General features: G+C 32.2%; 1 protein-coding gene and 1 pseudogene across 2 annotated transcripts; both read right to left on the bottom strand.

Annotated features, from left to right (window-relative positions):
• Positions 1-2,451: 2,451 nt before the first annotated feature.
• Positions 2,452-5,668, bottom strand: LOC114190536 (PHD finger-containing protein 1-like; annotated as a pseudogene). The gene is made up of 6 exons (XR_014996610.1): positions 5,440-5,668; positions 4,748-4,833; positions 3,641-4,147; positions 3,324-3,545; positions 3,116-3,240; positions 2,452-3,015 (listed from the first exon to the last, which is right to left on the bottom strand). The product of XR_014996610.1 is annotated as a PHD finger-containing protein 1-like (transcript).
• Positions 5,669-10,833: 5,165 nt separating this feature from the next.
• On the bottom strand, positions 10,834-13,006 carry LOC114189499 (Concanavalin A-like lectin protein kinase family protein). Its single transcript, XM_028078074.2, has one exon. The coding sequence runs from the start codon at positions 12,954-12,956 to the stop codon at positions 10,914-10,916; it is 2,043 nt and encodes a 680-aa protein (XP_027933875.1). The 5' UTR covers positions 12,957-13,006; the 3' UTR covers positions 10,834-10,913.
• Between the last annotated feature and the right edge of the window lie 1,325 nt (positions 13,007-14,331).

The raw sequence follows: 14,331 nt of genomic DNA, 5'->3' as shown, positions 1-14,331 counted from the left end.
TTCTTGAAAAATTTTAAAGTGTTTGGATGCTTGTGTTTCACTTATGTGCCACATATTAAGAAGAGACAAGCTAGACAAGAAAGCTGAACCTGGGATTTTTTTTGGGATACAGTTCAGTATCCAAGGCTTATAGAGTTTTTCAACCTTCTACAAGAAAATTTCTAATAAGCAAGGATGTATACTTCATGGAGGAGATCAATGGAATTGGAATGATGCTAAAAATATGTCAATAGTTGACCCTTCATTAAATCAATATGAGCTAGATGATGATGCACCGGTAAGACATACTAGATTTCTTTTAAATATCTAGGGTTAAATATGTTTTTGGTCCCTCAAGTTTCAGTGAATTTTGGAATCGGTCCCTTTTCGAAAGTTTGACCAATTTAGTCCTTCATCTTTAGAAATGTATGCATTTAGTCCTTTTAACTAGATTTTGTTAAGTTTATTTAACGTTTCAAGTGCATCTCATGATAGTATTTGAATTGTTTACATCGTTTGACGCATTTTCGCTTAAATGCTAACTCAAATATTATCATAAAACGCGTTTGAAACTTCAAATAAACTTAACAAATTTTGATTAAAATAACTAAATCCACGCATTTCTACAGACGAATGACTAAATTGGTCAAAAGTTTCGATGAGGGACTAATTCCAAACTTTACTAAAACTTAAGGGACCAAAAACATATTTAACCCAAATATCTATGACAGATGCAATGTAGCAGTTTTAGAACCTGGAGGTTATCGTGAAGCAATGAAGGATCCCAAATGGATAACTGCGATGCAGAAAGAGCTTTCCATGATAAAAAAAGAATCAAACTTGGGAGCTTGTTGAAAGGCCTAAAAGCAAAAAAAATCATAGGAGTGAAATGGGTGTTCAAAACAAAGTTGAATGCAAATGGTTCAATCAACAAGTATAAAACAAGGCTAGTCGTGAAAGGCTATGCTAAAATTTTTGGAGTAGATTACTTTGACACATTTGCACTAGTTGCAAGACAAGATACCATCCGGATGTTGCTAGCTATTGCAGCATAAAATGGATGAAAAATCTACCAACTTGATGTCATGTCAGCCTTTGTTGAGCAACCTAAAGGGTTCTTGGTGAAAGGGCATGAAGACAAAGTTTATTTATTATAGAAAACTTTATATGGTTTGAAACAGGTCCCAAGAGCCTAGTATAGCAAAATTGATAAATTATTATCAAAACTAGACTTTGTTAAAAGTCTTAGTGAATCCACTTGATATATCAAAGGTAACCAAACTAATTTTGCTGTGATTTCCTTGTATGTTGATGATCTCCTAGTTACTAGCAGCAACCCTGAACTTATTTAGCAGTTTAAAGATGATATGCAACAAGTTGTTAAGATGACAGACTTAGGAGAAATGTCATTTTTTCTTGGTATGGAGGTTAAGCAAAAGAATGGTGAAATTTTCATCAGTCAAAGGAAGTATTCAAAGGAGATCCTGAAGAAGTTTAGCATGGAAAACTGTAAAAGTATGAACAACTCCTATGTATCAAAAAAAGAAGTTATGCAAAGATGATTTTTCAGAACAAGTGGAGGAAGCACTCTATGAAAGCTTAATAGGTTGCTTAATGTATCTCACAACAACAAGACCTGACATATTATATGCAATAGGTGTACTTTCAAGATTTTTGAATTGTCCCAAACAATCTCTTTTGAAAGCAACAAAGAGGGTGCTAATATATGTCAAGGAGACTTTAAATGAATCACAAGATTTCAAGTTGCAAAGTTACTCTGATAGTAATTGGAGAGGATCTTTAGATGGCATGAAGAGCACCTCAAGCTATTGTTTCAATTTTGGATCGGAAATATTCTCTTGGAATTCAAAAAAGCAAGAAATTATTGCACAATCAACCGTTGAAGCTGAATTCATAGCAGCCACAGCAGCTGTAAAAGCCTTATTACTAAGAAAAATATTAAGTGATTCACACTTGGAACAAGAGATGACAACAGAAGTAATGGTGGACAACCAAGCAGTCATTGCCATCTTAAGAAATCTTGTCTTTCATGGAAAGAGAAAGATCAAGTTATTTTTCCTTAGAGATGTACAGAAAAATGATGCAGTGTGCTTGAAATACTGCAAGACCGAAGATCAATTGTGAAATATATTCACCAAAGCACTTTCAAGAAACAAGTTTGAGTCACTAAGAAAAAAGCTTGGACTCATTGATCACTAATGCAAGGAGGAGTGTGAAACGTATGCATCAATGTGCATCAGATTAACAAGAATACGGAAAATAAAAAATTTATTCTTTTACTTTCAACCAGAAATACTTCAAGTTCAGTTTGTCCAAAAATTATTGTCTTCTTAATAAGATGATGTTATATAGGCCAAACTTAGATAGAGAGAAAATGGGTACATGGAGTCCACACCAGTGTTGGACCACTATATTTGTGCACGGTCACATTAACACCGTCAACATGCAATATCAATATAAATTTGCATGGTTTCCACCAACTTACGCATAGAACAAAGGTGGTATTATAAGTTACAAGCCCAAACCTTTTCCTGAAATATAAATAACATTGTGATGAAAAACGTTTCAGGAAGACAGATTATGGCACATTAACACCGAGACTGTTGAACAAATGCCACAATGCTTACCAGTTACAACAATCAAAGACTTTGGTCAGACAAAATGAGGAAGTTTCAAAAGGTTTCTAGAACATCTATGTATGCTTCTATCTTGGACGATGAAGTAGTCACAACAAGGATGTACCTACAAGCCATCCCAACTCTTGCTTTCATCACATTCTATTCTATCCACTCTAATCCTCAACATGCTTGTAATATGGTCATTACATCAGTTACAGTGAGCACAGGAATGCTATGCATTAGAACTGTAGCTGTTAGCACTATTGCTAATTGGATGGACTATGTCTATGGCTAAATTAACCTAAGAGCTTTGTCAATCTCTGCATGCAGCATTATTTCTCTGTTCCCAAGTTTGCTTTTTTGAAGACACCCCACAAATAATATTTAGCTTCAAATCCTGCCCAAATGACAAACGAGTTAAAATGTAATCTCAAGTTAAACAGACAAAGCTATATACTGAAATGAACCCCTAAAGAGGTAGAATAAACGAAGCTCACTCCAATAAGAGATTGGGAGGTCGGTGGAAGGAAAAATTAAAAGCTCTGTATTTCTAGCCACAAATCTTATGGCATGTTCATGGCAAATGACATCATCAACCAGAGCGTCGAAGACCTTCTCAGTTCTGCCAAGGAAGAAATATTCAGGTACATCAAACTAAAGAAAAAAAATAGTAACGTTATGTAAAAAGTGTCTGAGAAAAATCACCCTTCACTGTCAGGAAAGAAAAAGAGAGCAATGTCCTGATCAGTTGGCTCCCTACTCTTGAAACTTTCAGGCCACACAATAGATCTTGGAACCAATTCTGCATGAAGCACTTCTGGGAAATGTCCTGTCTCCTCTACAGCTTTGGAGCATGCTAAATTGGACACATGAGCAAGAAGTCCACTGACAGCACCAATAGTTTCATTGCTGAAGTATATACTTCCCCTATTAACCAGAAAATTCAACTTCAAATGATATTCACCACAACAGCTATAGAAGTTCACCAATTTCAAATGAAGGTAGTAAAACAACTTTTGTACCTCCAGATCGGATCAATTAAAGGCTGTGCATAAACACGACCATCTAATTCTATACAACTTAAATCATTACAGGTAGCTCCTTCAGAAAATGGATCAGATTGGAGACCTAAATCAGAATTAGTTACATCCCTTGGAGCTGCTTCACACTCATTCGTTACCTCACATTCTTCTTCACTGCTGATCATGCGTTGAGGATGCTGAAGCTCGTGTGAACTGGATAGTACACCCTTTGTTTCATCCACGAAGGCAGAGTTGACTTTTCCTTTCTCATGTTTCCTTTTAATCTTCTTTTCTAGCAGTTTATTCCGTTTCTTCACTCTCTCTTTGCAATTTGCAAGTACTCTTGTAGTTTGGATTGCATTTTTTTCTAAAGTTGTATGGCTTCTTGTTAAAGATGAGAGAGGTGTAGATTGGTCAAGAGAAGGTGGTAAACTTAGCTTTTTTACACAATCATCACAAAACCATGTAACAGGATCAGTAAAAATCACAGGCCCCTTTAAACAGTACCTGATGAAAAAGGACAATTAAAGAACATGAAATCGCAGCTTTACAAATTGCAGTTTTTCTATTTTTGTAAGACATTGGGAGAACAAAAGATCCAATTAAAAAGGGAATTATTCAATGATGATGCATATCTATTCAATAATCCTTCGGTTTATCCAAACCAGCTATAATGGGAGCACTCCCTGGTCACACCTTCAATACCAATAGAAATTTCAAGATTGTGTATGGCAATAAAAAGAGAGGCACTATCAGCTATGTACCAATGCTAAAAGCTGGCTAAGAAAGTAAATCATAATCTTAAAAGCACTTACATTAAAATCCAAAAGCACATCTATGCTTTACAGAGATGTGATGGATAAAAAAAAATTGCTACACACTATAAAAAGGATCAGGGTATCAATACTAAGCAGTGAGTATCCTTCGAATTATTTTTTGGATTTTCAAGCTATAGAGAGTAGTCTTAAATCCTTCGATTTTACTCCAGAAGTGTTCTACAAATGTTCAAGCAGCATTCAGTAGTAGTGGCATTTCAGCTAAATATGATAAAATAAATTGCTATAAGTGCATCCAAGAAGACAGAAAGAGAGCACAGACAATAAGTACCTATGTAGCGCATAAACCTGACACCCAGAGCAAAAAACCAATGCAACTTCAAAGCCTTTATCACCACACAAGAGACAAACAGTTCCCTACAACAATGGTTAAAGATTTAACAGAAATGGTTCACAATATCACAAGTGCAATTCCTATCACGCCCTCTTCCATAAAATATTATAATAGATACATGCATACAAAAGCCAAATCATATATTATATTTATCTTCTGAGTCATGTATCTATGAGTTGATGTAAAGAACAATTCCAAAAACTAATAACACTTGCCCCTTTTCAACTCATGGTCCAATATCTTAGCTAGAGATCACAATACCATCATTTGCATTGCCTGTTCCACAAACCAACAACAGGAATCTCCAAAATGGTAACCAAATCAAAAATTCCCAGACTATAATCACAAGTATTCTACAGAGCCAGAATGCTATGACCTAGGAATTGCCATTTATAACACATTACTCTTACCAACCAAATTAACAGCACAATGAAACAAACAACGTCTCGGCGGAAGAAATTACATCACCAAAAACAAAAACCACTTACCTCGCACCTTCAAAGACAGAGACCCACTAAACAAACACAATAAATTTCAATTTTTATTCATAAGGGTAACGTTTTTTATAGCCCGCAGAACAGAAAACCTTAATCCATCATCGCATGGAAAAGGGAAAGAAAAAAACTGACCATTTTGATGACAATAAGTTAATGTTGGAGCTGCGCGAAGGGTTATAATGGGTTGTGGAAGAAAGATTGTTGATGTAAGAAGTGTTGTTCTGATGTGAGAGGGAAGTGTAGCTGAAAACTAAATCATAATGGTGGGTAGAACTGGAAAAGAAACCCACTCCTTTGGATTCCGCTTAACATGCAAAACATTTTCGTTTTGCGAACCTTTTTTTGCTCCTCTCTTCTCACACTTCTCATGCTGAAAAAATAAATAACATCTGCAGAATAAATTAGCACATTATCACAAAATTAAATTAAATTAAGCAATGTATTAAATGTATTAATTTTAAATTTAATGTAACATAACTCGAGTTCAAATATTAATTTGTTAAAGATTAATTTTGACCACCTATAATATTAATTTTTAACTTAAACATTATTATCTCTTCCCTGGAAGATACAGTAGTATTCATAGTAGTATTCATGTAGAAAAACAAATGAATTTAAGTTTAACAATATAATGAAAAATCCCTTTTCTATTAATATAAGGTATAAAAAATTAATAGCTATAATTACCTGTCATTTTAGAAGAGATAGTTGTCATCATGTTTTAATTTGAAAAACAATAACATGAAATTTAAACTCTTATTCATAAATGAAATTTATGTCATTTCTATTTTTTATTAGAGATTAGTCTTCATAGGCCAAATATTTTAACACATTTAATCAAACAAAAGTATGTTAAAAGTAATTTTTTTAAATGTTTATTATAAGAGTAAATAATATCCTATGTTATATCATCAATAAAGAGTGAATAACTTCCTGAAATCTAGTTTGTAACAAGTTTTTCTCATAAAAAAGAGCGAATTTTTTTCTTAATCTAGCATGTTAGTTAATTATTTTATATTTGTCCTAATATATTTAACTATTTAGCTCAATATATTTGTCCTAATTAGATTATTTAAAAATGAATATTAATAACAAAACATATAATAATAAAAAAAACTTCTAAATATAAAACGTTTAAATAATCAATTAATTCAAAGTTAGCGTACTGCATTAAAAAGCATTACAATATATTAATTAAAATTATACATCATTAAAAAAAAAATTGTTAAGACCCTCAATCAAATACTATCACAGCCTTTGCTCTTATTAAAAAAATAATATATAAATTTAAATAAAAGAAAATTAATATTATAATCATTAAAAACTTACAAAATAATTGGATAAAATCAAACATAAATATAAGCTAAAGATATTTGATCGATAAGAATTATAATACAGCATTATATATATACAAATATTCACAGTTAAATATTCTTACTAAGTAATATTATATTAATAAAAAAATATAAATGATAAAAATTACTATAAAATTTAAAAAAAAAATGCTAAAATAGAATATTATTACGTATATCATATTTATATTTAAATACTGACCACCTCTCTAATATGATCAATATTTTTCTTTTAAAACATCAATTATGATAGTTCAATCCATTTAACAATAAAAAAAGTATTGTGTATTGGATATTCATAATAAATAAATTGAAATTACTTTTGTAATAATTTTAAAAAAACTAATTTATTTATAATAATATAATTATATGAATTGATTAAAAATATAATTTTAATTTATGCACTCTTACAAAAAGTTATTCTGAGAAAATAACTACCGTATAAATACCTAGTATATCAAGAATACAAAAAACTGCAGTTAAATCAAAATTTGTTATGTGTGATAAACTGATAACTTTTCTTACATTTATTTAGTTATCTTAGTTTCCTTGTGAAGGTTGGATAACGGTATAGCCCACGATAGAATAAGGAATAACGGTACTTCTTTCTTCTTTGGTTTGGATAAACTAAATTAAAGGAAAATCCAAATTGAAATATGCTGAGAGGAGAGAGAAGAAAGTTACTTCTCCCAATATTAAATTATAGTTATAGTCGTTGATTTTAACTCTTGCTTTCGGCATTATGTGTTTTTTTTTTACTTTGTATGCCTGCATTAACGGCATATAAAAATTATCTGAACTAAATATTGGAGATTTTTTGAAACTTTTAATACACATTTAAAAACTCTTTGTTAAATTCATATATTAAGGTTGAAAATTGAAGTTGGTGATGCATTTAATTGTGTTTAGTGTTATACATATTTGTACCTGTACAATGCACTGATATTTTTATAACTGGATTTGATATTTGATAATAAAAATACATTTTGTAAAATAGATTAATTTATATATTATAATTTGAATAAAAAATATATATAAAAATAATTATAAAAATATTATATTTATACATATTAATTGTTATTTTTATTAAACATATTTTTTATTATAATTTGATATAATGTAATGTGTTAAGTTTGAAATAAAAATAAAAAATAAATGATTTTATTTGAAAAAAATTATATATTATTTATAATAAATCATTCATCATTTATTGGTAATAAATAATTAGAATTTTCAAATAAATTCAATAATTAAATATAATATATAAAACAATGTATATAAATTATTTTAACAAGTGATGATTTGAAATATTTTATTTGAAATTTGCGTTGTAAAACTAATACTTAAATTATAGATAACTTGTAAATATTTACAAAGCATTCAAATATATAGTTATGACGTTGATTTTAATCATGTTTTCACCTTTTTTACTATACATGTGATTTTTGTCACTTCGATAAATTTATGTATTAATTTATAAAAAAAATTATTGGTAGGTAAAATAGATTTTATTATGAATAAAAAATTATAATTTATCTTTAAATTAATAAATAAAATATATTTTATTATGAATTGGTTTTTAATTATAAAATTGATGTTTAAACATAATTTTAGTCATTAAAATTTGTCATTATTTATAAATTTTTTTTAATGATTATTAAATTAATCAATTGAAATGTTTTTTTGCAAAAGCTAGATCAAATTGTATTAATAGATTATGTTATTTACTTAATGGGATTAAATGATGACTTAATTAGTTTTGTTACTAAATAAATGAAACAAGGTTTAAAATTGCATTAACCAAATGGATTAAAGTTTGATTAAAATTAAGTAAGAGAGATTTTTTTGGCTTTACGCACTAACACTAATATGGATCTACCTAACACACCTCTTATATCACTTGCACATTATAAAAAGTAACTAATTAAATATTCTTCTTTGACATAATTAAGAATTGTGTCTCTTATGGATAAATGAACAATTTAATAATTAATTAACTATTAATTTTCTCAATTTTTCTTAATATAAAAAAAATACAATCGATTTAAATTAGGATGGCAAAACGGGCTGGGCCCAACGGTCCAGCTTGTCAACTCGTACTAAAAGGAACGGGTTGGGTTGAAGATTTCAACCCGTCAGCCTGTTCTGGCCCGTCCCGTCCAGTCTGTCAAATTTAAAAAATAAAACTAATTAAAAAATTTGAAAACTAATTAAATAAAAAAAACTAGATGGTCAGCCCGGCCCGGTCGTTAACCCTTCCTATACGGGACGGGTTGTGATTATTGGCCCATTTCTGTTTGACGGGTCAGTCCGACCCAGCCAATTTTTTGACGGGTCACATACGGGCCGGACCAAAACGGGTCGGACTGACCCGTTTGCCACCCGTAATTTAAATTATAATTGAATGCATTGTACACCTTATCACACTATTGTCTTGTATTTAACTTTTATAATATATTTCAAAGATAAAATGTTTCAAATCATAATTTATTTATTGTTAATTAATTTGATTTTCATCAAAAGTTAAAACTTAAATATTGTTAATGTAAATAACAATTTTAGAATGATATAATTAATCCATTTATAATAAAGCATACCAAATAAATAAAAAAACATGTATTCAAAAGTTCTTATTACTATATTGTTTAATCGAGTACTAAAAGTTACTGTTAACAAATATGATAAACATGTTTATTTTTAAAAGATAACATTTGTATGCAGACACATAATTTGACCATATACAATACTGAGATGATGTTTAACAAAGAAAATTTGTATTTAGTATGGATATTGTACCTGTATGTATCGCAAGTTAGTAAGATTAAAATTAAAACAATTCACGTATTAAACCAACTCTTCTCACATTAAACAATTGAAAAAAATACATGTTTTATTTTATTTTTCTAGTAAAAAAACATTAGTTTATATAAAAAAATGACAAACATTTTATTAACAAAATCACTAAATAGAATAAATTTTTATTTTTTATGAAAGTTACAAGAATATAATAAAAAATTTAAAGTTTTTTTAATAAAAAATAATTGTTTCTCAAAATTTATCAAACAAAACATTTTCAAAATATCATTTATTTTTTATTATACATAAAGGTTGGTATTAGTTCTTTTGGATTTAATTGAAATACACTGGTAATGTAAAACTTTTTACATTGTTATCTAATCAGGAATACTAACCATCTTATTTGCTAATTTTGTGATTACTCCAAACCAATTTTCAAACAATTAAAATTGGATCTCTAATTCCTTCATTTTATTCCACACATTGGATACCCAAATTCTGACATAGATTCTTCGTATGAAGAGAAGAACCTGTCATTTTTTTCTCTAGAGCTATCAGTTTTTGAGAGGTTATATGCAGTCATGTGAATGTCAGACTAAAAGCATATCCAATGGGTAGATTGTTAAAAAGAAACTACTGTCAATAAAAATATTATTTTAATTTGAATTTTATCAATATATTTTCTTAAAATTGAAGAGTGTAATTTATAGTTAACTCTTTTAAATTTTTAATAACAGGGTCAACAATAAAATAATTATGACTGTCCTTTTAGTTTAATTTTTTAATGTATAAAAGAGATAAATTGTAATGTAAAACGTTGAGAAGAGTGAAGTGGCAAATATTAAATACGACTCTACGACTTTACCTTTTTTTCAAACAAAATCGTGAATACAACTTAATAATTTCTGTAATACTTTAAAAATTGGAAAATTATGTTTTGGAAAATTTTTTTGAAAAACTTGACAAAGTTTCTATAAATAAAATTAAAATAGATTAATTTTGTAGTTTTTAATCAAAATAAAATAATTAAATAATACTTTTTTTATTTAAATTAGTAATTTGTTTGTTAAAAATTTACCCATTTCTTTAAATTTGAATCGAAACGTCCCCTAAAAAAAACCTCAATTCTCCCCAATCCTAAGTAAATATCTCGTTGCTCAGTTTCTTTCTCTCTCATTTTCTAGTTTCCTCCCATAAGCAATTTTTCTTTTCATTATTTCACTATTCACTAAATACACGTAATCTACTCTATAAAACCTAGGATCTGCTTTCCCTGGTCATAAAGGGTTTGAAACAAGTATAGTTTTGGGGAAATTTGAGTTGATTTCAAAGTCTAAGAATGGATATTGTTATTAAACAAAAAAACAAGTGCTTTTCCTTCTGACTCAGATTCCTGAACACAAAATGTTTTCTCAGAAATGAAGAATCTAAAATAATCTGACATGTACGTTGAAAATCCTAGTTAAACTGGCTTCTGGGGGTCAAATAAGGAGCCTCATCTGTGGTGATGCAATCTCCATCAACATGGTGTGTTTCAGGTGCAGTAGCATGATGATGAGGACAAATAGCCCTAATTCTCAACCTTGGTTTCATGGGAGGCAAAACAGCAAGTGGTGCTTCCTTCTTAAGCATTCTTGCTGCTTCTCTTACTGTTGGCCTCTTCTCATCATCAGGGTGCACACATAGAAGCCCCACCAATAGCATCCTTTCCATATCCACTGCATCAAATTTCCCCATCAATCTTGGATCACCACCCTCAATCAGTTTCCCCTTTTCCCACAAGCTCCACACATAATCCACAATCACACTGCCATCATCTTCCACAGGTTTCCTTCCAGTTCCCACTTCCAACACCACCACCCCAAAGCTGTACACATCGGTCTTCACAGTAGGAACACCAGAATAAACATACTCAGGAGCAAGATACCCCATTGTCCCTGCTGGTATAGTAGCCTCCCTCGTGCTGCAACTGTGCTCATACACTTCCGCAAGCCCAAAATCCCCAAGCTTTGCATTGAAATCGGCATCAAGCATTATGTTGCAGCTCTTCACATCCCTGTGAATGATTTGCCTCTCACACTCTTCATGAAGGTATGTCAGAGCAGCAGCAACCCCAAGAACGATATTCTCCCTTTGCCTCCACGAAAGAACAATGGAAGAATTGAAGTTCCTGTGTAGAACCTTGTTGAGACTCCCATTGGGAAGATACTCGTAAACCAGGACCAACTCTTTTCCCTCACAGCACCACCCCTTAAGCTGAACCAAATTCTTGTGCCGCAGGTAACCCACCATGGTGGCAAACTCAGTGGCAAAAGGGTTATGCAAACAATTCAAGTTCTTTTCCCTCTGAAATCTCTTCACTGCTACATCCCCTCCGAATGGAAGATACCCTTTATAAACCTTGGCAGATGCACCCTCCCCAACAAGCCTATCACGATTGAACCCCATTGTGGCAGACTTAATCTCCGAGAGTGATAACCTGGTCGGAACTTTACTCCTCTCAAACCCACAACTTCGCCTTTGCTCTATATTCTTCCGAACAACGCCTTTCTTCCTTGCCAAGAAAACACACACCACAATCATCGCCGCCAAAACCGACAGCACAAACGCCGTCAACCCTCCCAACCCAAGAGCCAACTCCGTAATCTTTTTCTTCCTCTCAATCTCTCTCATGTTTGAACCATGACCAAAACCCGTGGAATCCCCTTCGTAACACAAGAAACAGTCACCTTCATCGATCACGTCCATGGAGCGAGAGTCATGGCCGAAAGTCGTGAACTGCCAATGATGAACAAGGTAATCACTTGACCCTTCCCCATTGGAGGCTGTGAAACCAACGTGCATGAAGTCTTCAAGTCTCTCAGAGAGGTCTATTTGGGAAACAAGAATGGGAATGGAAGGTCTGGTGAAGGAATAAGCGAGCCAGACACGTACCATCTTGATTGCGTGACGGTACTCCACCCATGCAGTGATGAGTTTGCCACTCTTGAGGTCGATGCCGCGGGAGAAGGCGTCGACGGACGCGAAGGAGGAGGCGCTGTTGACGTCGAGGGCCACGTGGTTGTCGTTGATGTCGCCTAGGGAGGGGTCGAAGGTGGTATCGAACTCGACGGCGAAGAAGGAGGTTGAGCTGGGGGAGGGTTGGGGGAGACCCATGGAGATGGCGGGGAAGTGGGTGGAGGAGACGATGAGGAAGGCGAGGCCTTCGCCGGAGGGGCAGGAGGGAGAGGAGAGGATGGAGAAGGAGAAGCGGGAGGAGAAGGAGGCGGTGGAGTTGGTTTGGGGGTCAAGAAAACGGAGGGGGTAGATGAAGAAGGCTCTGCCGATGGAGGAGGAGGAGGAGCAGGTGGGTTGGTGGGTGGTGAGAGTGATGGCTTTGTGAGAGAAGAAGGCGTCACCGTAGAGGGTGAGGTTGTCGGAGGGGAAGAGAGGGAGTGAAACTACGGAGGGGAAGAGGAAGAAGAAGAAGAAGAAAAGTGGTGGGGGAGAGTAACAAGGCATTGCAAAAGAGAGGTTCTTGAAATACGGTGTTGCTTTTTGAAGAAGTTGCAGGTTTCATGGTAGTGCTACTTTGTTTTGGGGCTTTGGTTCTTGAAAGGTAACGAGTGGGGGATAAAATGGTGTGTGTGGGATTCATATCACAATATAATGCTTAAAGAGTTAAAAAAATACCATTTGCTAATTAGAACGTGAATTACAAGGTTATGAAGAAGGGTGAGTTCCATTAATTAATGGGTTGAGAATTTTGCGTAGTCCACATAGTTTATGGATCAGCAAAGTCCAAACAGTAACAAAGGTCCAATAAAATATAATTGGCCCAGTTTAATTATTTGTAGATGGGTCGGGCCATGTTTATAAATGGGTTTTTAGATTAAAAGGTCTAACAATTGTTGACACTTCTATTTTCATTTTAAACAAATAATATATGGGAGAAGCTCTTCCCTCATGGTCTCCACATGTTGGATCTATTATGTAACTGTACTTCCATTAAATTAACCATAATCTTTTAAAAAAAATTATCAGTCAATTTGTTCTTATTTTTGTCATGAACCCTCTTAAATCTTGCAGTGAAACTTCCATTTGCTATTGAGTATAATCTTTATAATTGTTAATAAGAAGTTCGGTCAATAATGTTCACATACATCACATGTTTTCTTATTTATTTACTCTAGTCATCATATTATTTTATACGAAAAATTTTAAAATAATTACTGAACCCATCCATGGAGGTTTTTTAAATTTAATATAATTATTCGTTGCTTATTCCCACATTTATGTGTTTTTCTTAGATAATTGGAAATGAAATGAAGAGTGGCATACGTTTTTTCAATAATAATATATTTAATGGAGATGTTTAATTAAAATATAAATTAAATTATTCAATACAAGCAATTACAGTGTAGTTGTATAAAATAATAGAATTGACAATGTATAACAGCTCATGATTGAGATAATTTCTCTTTTACACCCTTTTTTTTCTTTTTTGTTGTTGTCGAATTGGCCCATATTTTAAATTTAAATAATAAATTACATGCGAGAGGTGGAAACTATAACAATAAGAAAACAACATATAAAATGTGGGATTAAACATGATAAAATAGTCCGATAGTGTGGTTTGGATTAGTTCTAATAATAATAATAAAGTTGAATTTAAAAGCGAAAACATGAAATAGTTATTTATACTTTTTAAAAATGTTTCAGCATGATTTCATACACTAAATGGATACCGGTAGTTTCCGAAAGTTGAAACACACTATAAAAGTACTTGGTGTATGACTATTGAGTGAAATGTACATATAATTGTGTGTTTGAGTGGCGTGACAGATTGTACTATTTCTTTTTCTTTTTTTCGACTATGTTCATGGTTGATCCAAAC

This window comes from Vigna unguiculata, chromosome 7, assembly GCF_037176805.1.
Source record: "Vigna unguiculata cultivar grain cowpea cultivar isolate G323 ecotype 2 chromosome 7, ASM3717680v1, whole genome shotgun sequence".
In the NCBI taxonomy this organism is placed as follows: Eukaryota; Viridiplantae; Streptophyta; class Magnoliopsida; order Fabales; family Fabaceae; genus Vigna; species Vigna unguiculata.
This window is presented reverse-complemented; position numbering and strand designations above follow the sequence as displayed.